The 13,460-nt window shown below is 38.9% G+C and overlaps 1 protein-coding gene across 1 annotated transcript in view; it reads right to left on the bottom strand.

Annotated features, from left to right (window-relative positions):
* HUWE1 (HECT, UBA and WWE domain containing E3 ubiquitin protein ligase 1) overlaps nt 1-13,460 on the bottom strand; it is a 1,366,532-nt gene that overhangs the window by 167,719 nt on the left and 1,185,353 nt on the right. The window contains exons 48-49 of the mRNA XM_068226019.1: nt 11,456-11,606; nt 4,622-4,899 (exon numbers count right to left, since the gene is read on the bottom strand). Of these exons, the coding sequence (XP_068082120.1) occupies nt 4,622-4,899; nt 11,456-11,606 (429 nt within the window). The remainder of the gene's footprint in view (nt 1-4,621; nt 4,900-11,455; nt 11,607-13,460) is intronic.

Raw genomic sequence — 13,460 nt, 5'->3', positions numbered from 1 at the left:
CATTGACAGCCTAGATTGTAGCAATTTATTCCCCAACTTTGCATACCATTTTCTTTAAAATACGACCACTAATAGCATAAATAGTTGAGAATTCAATTTTAGGCCTTCCCCTAAACTACCATTTCAGTCAGCGTGAGTAAAATGTTTTATAGCCTAGATTGTAGAGGCTCATCCCCCGACTTCACATACCGATTTTCATTAGACCACTAATAGCATAAATAGTTGAGAATTCAATTTTAGGCCTTCCCCTAAACTAGCATTTCACTCAGCGCGAGTAAAATGATTTATAGCCTAGATTGTAGAGGCTCATACCCTGACTTCACATACAGATTTTCATTAAATTCTCTTCAACCGTTTTCTCGTGATGCGTGTACATACATACATAAATACATACATACATACATACATACATACATACATACATACATACATTACGGAAAAGTAAAAAGTGCATTTTCTTGTTACTATGGACATGACCGATACAGAAATACCATTATTTTCAAATTCTGAGCAATGTACAGACAAAACTCTTATTTTATACATATAGATGTTATATTGTTCCCTAAATCATCTGCGTATATTAAGAAAAGTAACGGACCGATTATACTACCCTGTGCAATTCCCTTCCAAACTTTCTCTTCCTGAGATACATTATTTCCTACTTTGATTTTCTGAACCCTTGAATTTAGAAATGTTTTTATAGCCTGGTGCAGAACGCCCCTGTTTGAAAGCAAGAGTACGGGTTGGTAGGCATTTCCAATACAGGCCAGACTCATCCGCATTGTAAATTTGTTCTGGGACCAAACACTCATCCAGAACAAATTTTTCAAAATCCAAATTGAACTGTTGAGCAGCTTCTGTATTTCCACATAACTCGGCTTTTACATTGACATCACGGCTGCCATGTTGCTGTTTAATGCGTGTAAACCATCCAGATAATGCATCAAAATCACCCTCCATCCCAAGAGCTTCGAAGAAAAAGTTTGCTTTAGTCATATAGATCGGTTCTGATGCAAGAGTCCCCTGAGCTCGCTGCTGTGAAAACCACTCCAACATGCATTGGACAAGCTCCTCAAATGTAGATTTTAGCATAGTTTTTTGGTTCGCCATACCACTGTTTGCATCGGACGAACAAACAAATGATAGAAGTTTGTCTTTGTTGCGTAAAATATCTTGCACAGTAGAATAGCCAACACTATATTGGACACACACCTGTTTAACAGAAGAACCTCATTCTATATTTTATACAATACCCAACTTCTATTGAATCGTCAAAACGACACACTTCCGTTTGGCTGCCATTGTTTGCGAACTGAACTGTACTGAACAAAAACAAGACAATGACAGAGTGGAACGGTGTGGAGTAGAGCAGGTGCTTGTGGCTGGTGACACACCAGCTAAAAATAACTTCAAGATCGCATCACCCCTGCTACTATTACGACTCTGCAATATTATCCCGACCCTTTGTAATTCTGTAACTCCTAACACTCGACCATTTTTAGTACTTTTGATATCGTGGTTAAGCGGCAACACGGTTGATCCTATTGCGGTAAATCGAGAGTTGAGTGTATGTCTAACTTTAGTTTATCCATTTTCCTTTCAGATTTTCTAACTTAGTATGACAATTCAAACTTCACACAATCAACGCTCCAACTCGCAGAATGTCAGTATCCATCTTAAGTCGCTCAGAGGTATTGAAACGTACTACTTCTTTACATTGTTGCTAGATTCGATTTGCTGCCGGATAGAAATACAATCAAACTTCGAAATTGGTATGAAAATGAGAAACCAGAGAAAATACCCTATAGGATTACCGATGGTAGGGTTTGGAACCCACCAGCTCCTGAATGCAAGCTGACAGCTATTGGAGCCTGTACCAACAGCCAATTCGCTCGGCAGATGCAGAGAAGGACTATGATGGGATTTCGGCTCCTTTGTGTAGAGGTAGCATGTTTTACAGGAAATTTAGCATGTCCTCCTATTCAATACATACACATCTCCATCTTTAGGTTAAATTTCCTTTGTAAAGTGAAAACTGTCAATATGGAATGATTCTAATATCTTGTATCAAGAAGTGTTGCACGAGAATGTAGGAAGTTGAAGCTCTCTATGCCCACCAGGATAAAGGCATGCTGTAAGTCCAGAGGGAGTCCAACAAAGCACTGTTTGTAAGGAGCATTTAGAATGGAGCAATGAAGCTTGGGAGAGAATAATATACTCGGATGAATGCCGTTTTTGAGCTATTTCCATGATGCAAGGATCGAGTTCGTAGAGCATTGGCATGCACCTTGTACTTTTATATATCTTTGTGACCTGAAAGTTTGGCCATACCTTAAAATTACACATTGTATAGAAAATATTAATAGTAGAATAATTGTAAGCTGTGCTGTGGAAGTGTGTGCTCACTCTTGTGAAAAGGAAGGACTGTTTTGTGGTGTTTGCATATGCTTCTATCATTAAACATCTCATCCACGATGACTACATTCTACAGTTCTAAATATATATATACAGTAAAACCTCATTAAGACGTTTCTGCAGGGAACAACAAAATTGAACATGTTAAGTGAGAAAACGTACTACTGAATATACGAATAAAAACTATCCAACAAGGACATGGAAACACTAGATACAATTTTTTCTGACATTAAGGCATTTTATGTCATGTATCCGCAGATACAGTGAAGACTATATCTACCATTTCTCAAGATGAGAGGAAAATACTGAAAGGTGTGAAAAACACGAGAGAACAAATATGAAAACCTTTTCTGCTGGGGCTTATAAAATAACAAGTGCACTGAACGGTGTGAAAAACAACAAACAACAAATATGAAAACAAATGCACAGGGCCAATAAAAATATCCAAGTATTATTGCAGATCACACTTTTTCTAAAACAAATGTTAGTAAAAACCTTTTATTTCAAAGCAGTGGGTTATAAAACATTTTTTTTCTGGTCACACTCTTAGACAATGAATTCAAGGTTATATCGGTCACGTGCGACTGTGACACAACAAAATGACTTTGGTCGCCATTTTGAAAAACTTCGACCTAGTCGAATCGATCGAGTCGAAACTAGAAGGTGCGAGTTCAACCAAGACCAATCAAGCTTGTAGTTGGTCTTGGACCAACTCAAGACCATTCAACATTCATGACCTCTGCACGCTTAAAGATGCAGATGCCTGTCCACTTTCTGAAAGATTTTAATGTTGTCTTCATTAGACAGGAATTTCACTTCTTCTGTGTCCACACCTAGGCTATCACAAGACAAATATGCACCACTCTAGTCAATTTCACATAATTATGTTCCTTAGCCAGATATAGCCTACAGAATCATGCGAAAAAACTTCACTGTACCACTCAACAAAATAAATTTTTAACTTCTCAACAGAATACAAGCACAAATAGGTTCACTTTTTCTGTAATCACGCAACTGTGGTGACCGCTCTTACCCGAGTTGTAAATCACTTTTCTTTCACATGGGATGATCGATTCCTGGCTGGGTCAGGGGTTTTTAATTGTAAATGATTAATATCCCTGGCCTGGGGACTGGGTGTTTGTGTCGTCCTTAACGTTCCTTTCCTCACATTCAACACTTTACACTTCCGTCATTTACATAAAATACACGCAGGTTCCTCACATATGGTGCAAGTAGGGGCAAACCGAGCTCGATAGCTGCAGTCGCTTAAGTGCGGTCAGTATCCAGTATTCGGGAGATAGTAGGTTCGAACCCCACTGTCGGCAGCTCTGAAGATGGTTTTTCGTGGTTTCCCATTTTCACACCAGGCAAATGCTGGGGCTGTACCTTAATGAAGGCCACGGCCGATTCCTTCCCAGTCCTAGCCATTTCCTATCCCATCGTCGCCATAAGACATATCTGTGTCGGTGCGACGTAAAGCCAATAGCAAAAAAAAAGTAGTAGGGGTAAAAGATCTTTCTAGGTCAATGCCCCAAACAAATAGAAAGGAAAAACACTCAATACAAAATAAATTTCTGACTTCTGAATGGAATGCAAAATACAAGCACAAATAGACTCAGTGTGTTATTCAACAATCTTGCTGTTAACCGGCAAGCAAAATCGAGGCTAACAGCTTGCTCCCTGAACATGCAACTTATCCTGTGAAGTTCAGTAATTGAAGGCCTTTTTCTGTAATCACGTAACTGTGGCGATGGATTTTACCAGAGTTGGAAATCGCGTTTGTTTCATAAGGGATGACAAATAAAATTTTTGGGGCTAGAAAAAAATGTGACCATACTAAGCGATAATAGCAAAAATTTGTGACGCGATAAGTGAGGTATTTTTATGTAGATATAATATGATGAGAATCGGGACTTTGAATTTATGACGTGCTACGCAGGAAAACGTGTTAATGAGGAACGCACTAACGAGGTTTCACTGTATCTGTAGGAATAGTTTCCACATTTTTCTGTAAGATAGTGTTTTTATACCAAATATTTCACAATATATATGATTCCTTGGCATGCAAGGGAAGTAAAAAGTTATTTTCTACTGAAGCCTACAAAAACATCATGAACTTGAAAAATATTTGTGTGTTTATGGAAAGGGAGAACAAAGTCACTGCCAACAATTTTAGTGTTATGAGTATATATATATACATATATACCTGAAAACAATTGGAGCAGCTTGGGCATGAATAGTTATACTTGCAGTCTCTTGTGATTTACTGGCCCTTTTTCCTGGGTGCCGGACTATATTGAAAACACTGGCCTGTAGACCCAAGGCGGCATCCATCGTTAAGTTCAGCCAAGAGGGGGCAGTGCTAGTTGCAATAGGAGAATGCTGTGCCTGCTGTACTTGTGAACGGGTAGACATTCTTCTAGGTCTTTGGGGAGTTGGACAGTCAGAGCGAGTGTTGCACCGGTCCATGATAGAGAGAAGGGTCTGGAACAAATTTTTATTATTATTATTATTATTATTAAAAACAGCAAGAAATTCTGCATTTTTGTAACAATGATAATGGATTTGAGAAAATACTTTTACATTATTAAATGAGGGAACCTTTAAATTAACTAGAGGAGGATCAGTTTAAATACCATGTAACCTATGTATAATAAGAGCATTATTTTAGATGATAAATGGCACAAAGTGTTAATATGAAGAATAAAATTAGGATATAATCAATCACAAAAGTGTAATGAAAAGGAAATATAATTCACTTAACTGTTATATTCAGAATCCCCAAAATTGCCCCAAAATAGAGAATCATTCAGTCTAAGGTAAAGAAAGGAAAGTTTTCCAGGTTTGCTGGCCATAATCTTATAGGATGTGAAATCCACAAAAATCTTTGTATCTTAAAGATGCCTAAGCTATTACAATGGCCGCTACACTCACGAGATTATTATTGCATTTGTCAAAATAATGAAAACTTGATTAATTTGCTGTAGTTTCACAACTTAGCGAACCTGATCACCTAATGCAGTATTGCTGTATGTATGTTTACATATTATTTTGTATCACCTTGATATTTTATACTGGTGAGCTTTGAAGTGTAGTGTTTAAACCAAATGTATAATATTTAATGTGCAAAACAAAATGTTGTCATATGAAAGAGACTGTGTGCATTACAGCTGATCTGGGAGGAGGTGCAGCATATGGACTAGTGTCTTTCTTTCACACAGTTTGGTTGCCCAGTTATACTCCGTCTTAAAAACAAAACCACCACCACCTCCACATTTCTTTCTTTCTTCTTTCCTTCTTTCTTTAAAAAAAAAAAAAAACCCATGAACAGGAAATATAACACAGTATTTACTCACTTATAAGCTGCACCATTAATTTTTTGACCGAATATTCGCATAAATTTTTGTGGCTATTAAGAGCCGCACATCCAATTTGTGGGCTTGTCGCAAGAATGTGTGTCTGCAGGAACAAATAGAAAGGGCCACTTCCACGCCCAGTCTGAACTCAACCATGTGGAGCTTGTTAGTAAATATTTGTCGTGAGGAAAGTTAACAGTTGCACACCTTGATTCATGCCAAAACTTGGTGAAATTCATGGAAGATAATGGCAACAGAGCAGCGGGTCATGAGTTATCAGTTCATGAAAAAGAAGTGAGAAATTGGAGAGTGCAGCAAATGGCATTTCGTGGCGCAAAACCGAGCAAGTTCCTGTGTCTTGAGGAATCATTACTGGAATGGGTAAGAAATGTGAAATAGTGGTTGCAGTGTTTCTCACAAAATGTTACAACTAAAAGCACGGGAAACTGCACGATCCCACGATATTCCAGCAAACTTATTCAGGGCAAGTCGCGGGTGGGTTACTCTGTTTATGTGGTGTAATAGCTCGCCATTGTGCCGCAAAACATCTTTGTGACAAAAACTGCCAACGGCTGCTGCGATAAAGTTCTAGAGTTTCATAGGCATGTGATCATGCTAACGGAGCAGAACTCGCATCTCCTCTTGCAGGTCAGTAATGCTGACCACACCTCTGTGTATTTTGACATGCCACGGAACAATACTATTTTTCAGGAGGGAGCGGCAAGTATTCTAATTAAAACTACTGGCAACGAAAAGTTAAGTTGTGTGATGATGCTGGCCATTACTGCCGACGGCCTTAAACTACCTCCGTACGTTATATTTAAATGCAAAATACTACCAAAGAACATCACATTCCCAACTAGTATCTGCGAGACGAAAGTGAAACTAGCCATTCTGCTTGTTATACTGAGAATATATTCATAAACAGTGTTTTTTTAATGACATGGTACTCTACAATTATAATGTATTTTTTCTTCCATGTTTCTTAAATATTAAAAATGCAACCCCACTGTAAGTGAAAGGCTTTTATTTTTGATAAATTATGAATGGAATATGAACTAATAAATAGCCTCCGTGTATAGTTTCAATCTTTCTTTCTTTTTGTACGTGTGTAAATGGGCTAAAATCTTTTGATTGTATCCTGTAAAATATTTTGTGAGATAAGTTCAACAATACAGGCAGCATTACTCATTTCATACAGTATGCATTACCATGTTACTGATTAATTATGTGTTTTAATGACAATGCCGTATCAGTAACATGTGGTGTTCGTAAATATGTGACGCACTGCCATCTCAGCATGGGGATGCAATCGAGCTCAGAGTGGCCTTCACGACAAAGCACAAGAAAGCGAAGGATGAATCGCAGACCTGGCACACAACCAAGCTGACACAGGATCAAAGCTTGCACATCTCTTACTCAGGCCCACAACAAATATGTCAGATTTGTGGTTTAGAAAAAAGGATCTATGACTGAAGGTAACTACACTCACCTTTGTTGTGATGATGTGCAAATAACCTGGTCAAAACGCTCCGTCCTTGAGCAAGTTCCCTGAGTAACATTTTAAGTTTCGACTATTACCTGGCATTTAGTACAGTTATTGTTGTTTTAAAGGCACATTATAACTTATTTCAAGTAACTGGACTGATAACAACAGGCTGGATATTATAAAATTGAAATTAATATTTCCACAGCATATGATATATAAGCGACATCATCACCGTCTGCCCCCAGTCTGTCGATGTCAGACGTAATGATAGACCATTAAGTTCCATTACGGTCTTCAGTGAAAATGTATTGAAATCATTGCTCATTTTGCCCACCTCTGTAGCGTAGTGGTTTGTGTTTTTAGCTGCAGTCCTCGGGGGTCCGGGTTCGATTCCCGGTACTGTCAGAAATTTAAGAACGGAAGGAGTGCTGGTGTGTGGTAGAAATGGTACATGCAACTCCCCTCCAATGGGAGTGTGCCTGAAAAGAGCTGCACCACCTCGGGATGAGGACAAGTTTGCATTGCTCATTTTAACTATGCTATCACGCAATATTTACCATATTTAATTCGAGGGAGAATGTACCAGTCTCAGACCATTATAATGTTGTACTAGTCAAAATCCGTACTGGCAAATGCATGGCATATCTTTGTTATTATATAAATACCTCTCTAATAATAGTTTCAATGGCTACAATATGTCCCCCAGGTCTTTTAAAAACTTTGCCTGAAAATTTTCCGCATAATAACCGCACCCCCTTTTAGGGATCTTAAAATTGGCATAAAAAGTGTGGCCGATATGAGAGTAAATACGGTATAAATATACATCTCAATAGTGTGTTCAGAATTTACTCATCCTTTGAGATACTGGTCAGCAACTATTACAAAAGTAATTAAAAATAAAGTTATAAATCAAGAACATACTCTGTGAGTGTAATAGGTTTAAAAATGATTTGAGCAAATGTTTGTGGACACTGCCTGGCGTTGCCTTTGCAGAGAATGATAAAATAATTACCATACCAGAACAAGAATGCTAGCATGTTTGTTCTTGCTTTGTATGATTTTGGTGGGTTCAATATTGTGCAGAACCATTCCGAAAAAAATGTTTGAAATACAAGGGCTGTATATAATATTTAATATTTGATAGAATATTTAATGAACTAACAAGTACAAATGCATTACATTCCCTCAATGTAGTCACCCGCAAAGTCTATTGCCTTTTGCCAAATGTTGGGAAGCCGTAGGGGACTGTTGGCAATGCGTTCTCTGTTTATGCCAGCGACGGAGCTCCCTATTGTGCAGAGTAGAGATGAAACATTAGCAAATTGGCGGCCTTGGAGGGTTCCTTCAACTTCAGAAACAGGTTGAAGTCACACGGGCTCATGTCTGGTGAGTACAGAGGGTGTTTCAAGACATTCCAATGCACCGTTGCAATTAGAGCTTGACATTGTTTGCGACATGCCAATGTGCGTAGTCACGCAATACGAAAGAGCGATAGTCTTGCAATAAACGTGGACGTTTGCGGTGCATTGCCAGACACAGATGTCACTCCAGAAATCGGCAATAGTAGTCACTGTCGTCGGTTTGTCCCTCAGGCATAGCGTGGGTAAAAATAACACCCTCGTAGTTGTATGACACAACCAGCATAAGATTCAACAGCCTGGGTGACATCTTTCAATCATTAACACGCACTAATAAAATGAAATTAATTTAATACAACTGGGGGACACCATTCGTTCGATCGACGCTTTAATTCAGGCTCCTAGGCTCGCACACACGCCTCATCAATGGTAACAATAGCTGCAGAAATGAATCTCCTTTGTTGCAGTATCTGCCCAGGTGGATGCCAGCCAGTGCCCGCCTGTGCTATTTCTTTACGTCGAGTTGACGTGGAACCCAACAGTACAAAATTTTACTCACCTTAAAACATTTCGTCAGTATGTGCCACACCGTTTGATGACAGAGAAACCTCTACGGATAATTCCCGGACAGTCCATCAAAGGTCTATGGAAATGAGATCACTCACAACGTCAATTTGATCTTGAGGAATGGACAGTCAATCCGTGCGGTGAAAATCTGCATTCCCATTCCAACCTTCATGGAGCGCCTTGACCCATCGTGTAACCGTCCTGCACGGTAATGCATTCACGCCACAGGCTTCGCGTAATCCTTGATAACATTCTGATGCATTTTTGCCATGAGCAACCTTGATTTTAATGAATGAATGCTGGTCACACCTTTTGAAATATGCTTTAGAGCGGTGAAATCAACACTCTTCACTTCATCGCCACACAGCGACAACACTTGCAAGTGGACGCCTGCCAAATGCACGCTACACATCAACAACAGCACCACCTGATCACTCCCATACTTTATTTGTGCATGCCCGATGTCCTGAGAGTGGCTGGACTATGCTGCCACAACGTTATTTACAGCCCTGTACGTGAGCCCATTAGGAATCCTTGAGTTTAGATGTTGTGTTTAGTGTCAAAGATAGAGTAATTTTAATTTCTTATGATTAGAATGTTGTTGGTTTCTGTTATGAGTTCAGATGGCATGTTTCTTCTTTCCAGTATGCTCTTCAGTATGTTCAATGATTCTGTATTGACAATTTCCACAATTTGTAGGATGTTAACTTCCTAAAATCTTAACTACTCAAATTCTAGATAGGATGTTTGGAGTGTTTAATAGCTAGCAGCCCTACAAAGAGATAATATTCTAAACTTAATAACAAAAATTGCAAAGAAGTGAAATTATTGGTCATTCATATACTTAAGAAATGGAGGGGTGCAAGAAGACTCTCAGCCACGGAGTTACAAAGTCAGGAGTGTAGTTACTTGGATCTTTAACACATTACCGACTGGGTGCTCCTCACGCTGCACATCCCCTGTGCCAGGCCATTTCTGGAGTTACTCCCACGCATAGAATGAAACAAGCCCCAATAATGTTTTCTGGTATGCCCACGGGGAAGAGGTACACAGTCAATCAAACAGATATAACAGTGATGCTGTGGTTTTTTTTTTTTTTTCAGATGGCAAAACTGACATTTTATTTGAAATTTCTATTAAAGCCTCTGGAGTTACTTTTGGTAAAGATCACTTTCATCTGGGTCATTTGGTTGTGTGTGACATTTGGTTTGGTTCCTCATATCACCATGGCCAAGGGTTTAGAGTGTTTCAAGAATTTCTGACAAATCGTCCCATTCCTTCTGGGAGTTTCATCTCGGCCATCCAGTTCATCTTTGGGCTCTCGAGTAGTCAGTTGGTTCCCTAACCCAGTCAGGACCTTGACTTCACTGGAAAGAGATTTCCCTTGGTACTTATTGACATCTTTGTGATCTCCTTTTATGTGAAGGGGATAGATGAAACCACACAACATACGAGTGTTACGGTATTAGCTCCAAATAAGAATTACTGGTGACCTAAGATGATCAATACAAGTTGAACTTTGAAGCTTGAAATATTCTCAGAAAATGCAAGTTCTTATCCACCTTATATGGGAGATGGCACTGGTGAAATGTTATCTGCCGTAAGGTGCCTATGGGAGCAAGTGGGTTACCTGTATTCACCCTCAATATTACACAATTAAATAAAATGTCCTATATTCCCCTCTTAAAACAAAATATGTTTACCTACAGAAACCAGGAAGGTATAGTATAATACAAAACGATATTGCATTACTATTACAATTCCTATTAGCATGGAAACCTTACTGACTCAAGAGTCCCGTTTCCTGATATGGATGAGGCGAGATGAAATTATATGGCATGTTATTACTACTGGATTCCCTTCTTGATGCCAACCCGAGTTGAGGAGATAATGAAGGTGAAATGAATGAAATATGAATGAAATAGAGCAAGGAGACTAAAGGAATCATCTGTGGCCTATGAATAGGAACTGTCCTGGCATCTGCTTGGAAGGTAAAATCAGAAACCACAGAAAACCATTCTCTGGACAGCCGATGGTGGGTTTCGAACCCATGCATCTCCCAAACGCTCAAATGCAGAGCTTGGGTTACATAGCCACAGCATGTTAAAAAGCATGGCCACTCCACTCTGTCACAACTGTGAGAGAATAAATTATTAACACACTATACAGGTTTGAAATACAAGGTTTAAAATTACATTTCACAAAATACTTCATGAAAATAATTTCTGCAAAGACTGTAATATAAAATCTGATGCTACTAAGCTTCTTACCTTCACCAACCATTCTCGTGTTGGAGCATGATAACACAGATTCCTTATCACTCTATGTAATCTTCCAGTGTTCAGTTTCGGTTCATCAACGAACAACATGACCAACAAGCAGGTAAGTGCTTCATGGTCAAGAAGCAATCGTCCACGAAGCCTGAAAGAAGATGAGTAGAAATGATAATGAAAATGCTGATCAGTGAGCCCGTTTCAAAATAAATGCCAAGAGTAAGAAACAGTATGTATAAGGAGAGAAATACAAAAGGAATGAACATCAGTACTGTTTATCTAAAATATGAGTATTTGTGCATAAGGCACTGTTTTCACCCTAAGAAAATTGTGGAAAAAATGCAAGGAAACTGATAATAAAAGGCACATGGAATGTACGCAAAATCAGGTATGGTAATACTTTAAAAGAATTACATCTTTCTGGTCTGGATTGCTCATGGCAATCAATAGTATTCGACTACTGCAATGAATGTAGATGAAATAAAAAAAAGGGCGAGTTGGCCGTGCGCGTAGAGGCGCGCGGCTGTGAGCTTGCATCCGGGAGATAGTAGGTTCGAATCCCACTATCGGCAGCCCTGAAGATGGTTTTCCGTGGTTTCCCATTTTCACACCAGGCAAATGCTGGGGCTGTACCTTAATTAAGGCCACGGCCGCTTCCTTCCAACCCCTAGGCCTTTCCTATCCCATCGTCGCCATAAGACCTATCTGTGTCGGTGCGACGTAAAGCCCCTAGCAAAAAAAAGTGGAAATAGCACCTTTTGAACACACACTCATCATATGAAATCATATGGGATGAAAAAAGTGACAAAAGCACATTTGAAGGTACAGAAGGAATAGTAATATAGGCTCCACTATGTCTTCAAATTGTCTGTGTGCTGGAAGTTTAATAACAGACATATTGTTCACAGTACATGTAATGCATCAAAATTTAGGCTACACTTTCAAAAGCAACGAGTATCATGAAAATAGGTTTAAGTCATTTAACCCAAACCCGTACAAGAATGGAATTCTCCGTCCGAGATAAAATGTGTGTAATTGTACTAAGATGGAGAGATCCTTCCTGGGACCCCTCGTGTTTATGAACGCTGTCTTCACCGCTGTCTTTTGTTTATCAACTTCGCATTAATATGAGATCTTCTCAATAGATGACATAAAATTTAACATATATGAATTCCTTGGAAAATTTGTGATGAAAATGATAGGAGCGAGTGGAGTGTCTCATATCTCAGCAATCGTGGCTTTGACGCATGTCTATCAAGATGGGAGCTTCCAAACAAAACAAGGAAAAAGAGATACTTAAGTTTTCAGAATAAAGTAACATAGAACTCAATATAAATAAGAAAGATCAGGTAGTAAAAGACAGTAGTTCCTTTCAAAGTGACAATGATCAAAATAGTTTTACCAGCAAGAACGCTACTGAATGCGAGGCTAGCTGCCGACGTATCACCAGCTGTTTCTAGTTTTATTTCGGAGGAAAGCAAGTGGCAATAGGAGCACAAGAATAATTCTCCACAGCATGATACTTGAAGTGTTATTAGTGAAATTGATGCCATAATTCAAAGGCAGTTAGGAGAAGCTCCTAGTGAATTAGAAGTTGTGAGTGCATTCCTAACTGAACAGTTTTGGGAACAAGTAACTAGGGAAACCAATGCTTACACTAAATTATTTTTGGAATTTGCCAAGGATACCAAGCAAAACACCACTAAGACTTCAAAGAAAGCAGTGGGAACATTTTCCATCCAAAATATCTCCAACCTCAATGAAAAACATTGCATCAAGGAAATGCAGTCTGCACTGCCTGTGGGTTATGGAATAAATTGCCTTTTAAATGCTATAAATGCAAGTGTCCCTACATGTGGAGAACCGTTTTACGGTAAGCCAGTCAGCAAAAGACTTCTCAAAGTAAACCTAAGAAGAGAGTACCTCTTTATTCTTGTTATTTTGTTGCAAATATAAGTGCTGTTCCAATTCATTGCATATAGCTGCTGGAATTGCATCTGAA

Source organism: Anabrus simplex, chromosome 2 (genome assembly GCF_040414725.1).
Source record: "Anabrus simplex isolate iqAnaSimp1 chromosome 2, ASM4041472v1, whole genome shotgun sequence".
Lineage (NCBI taxonomy): Eukaryota > Metazoa > Arthropoda > Insecta > Orthoptera > Tettigoniidae > Anabrus > Anabrus simplex.
The sequence above is the reverse complement of the archived record's forward strand: the minus strand, read 5'-3'. Positions and strand labels throughout refer to the sequence as shown.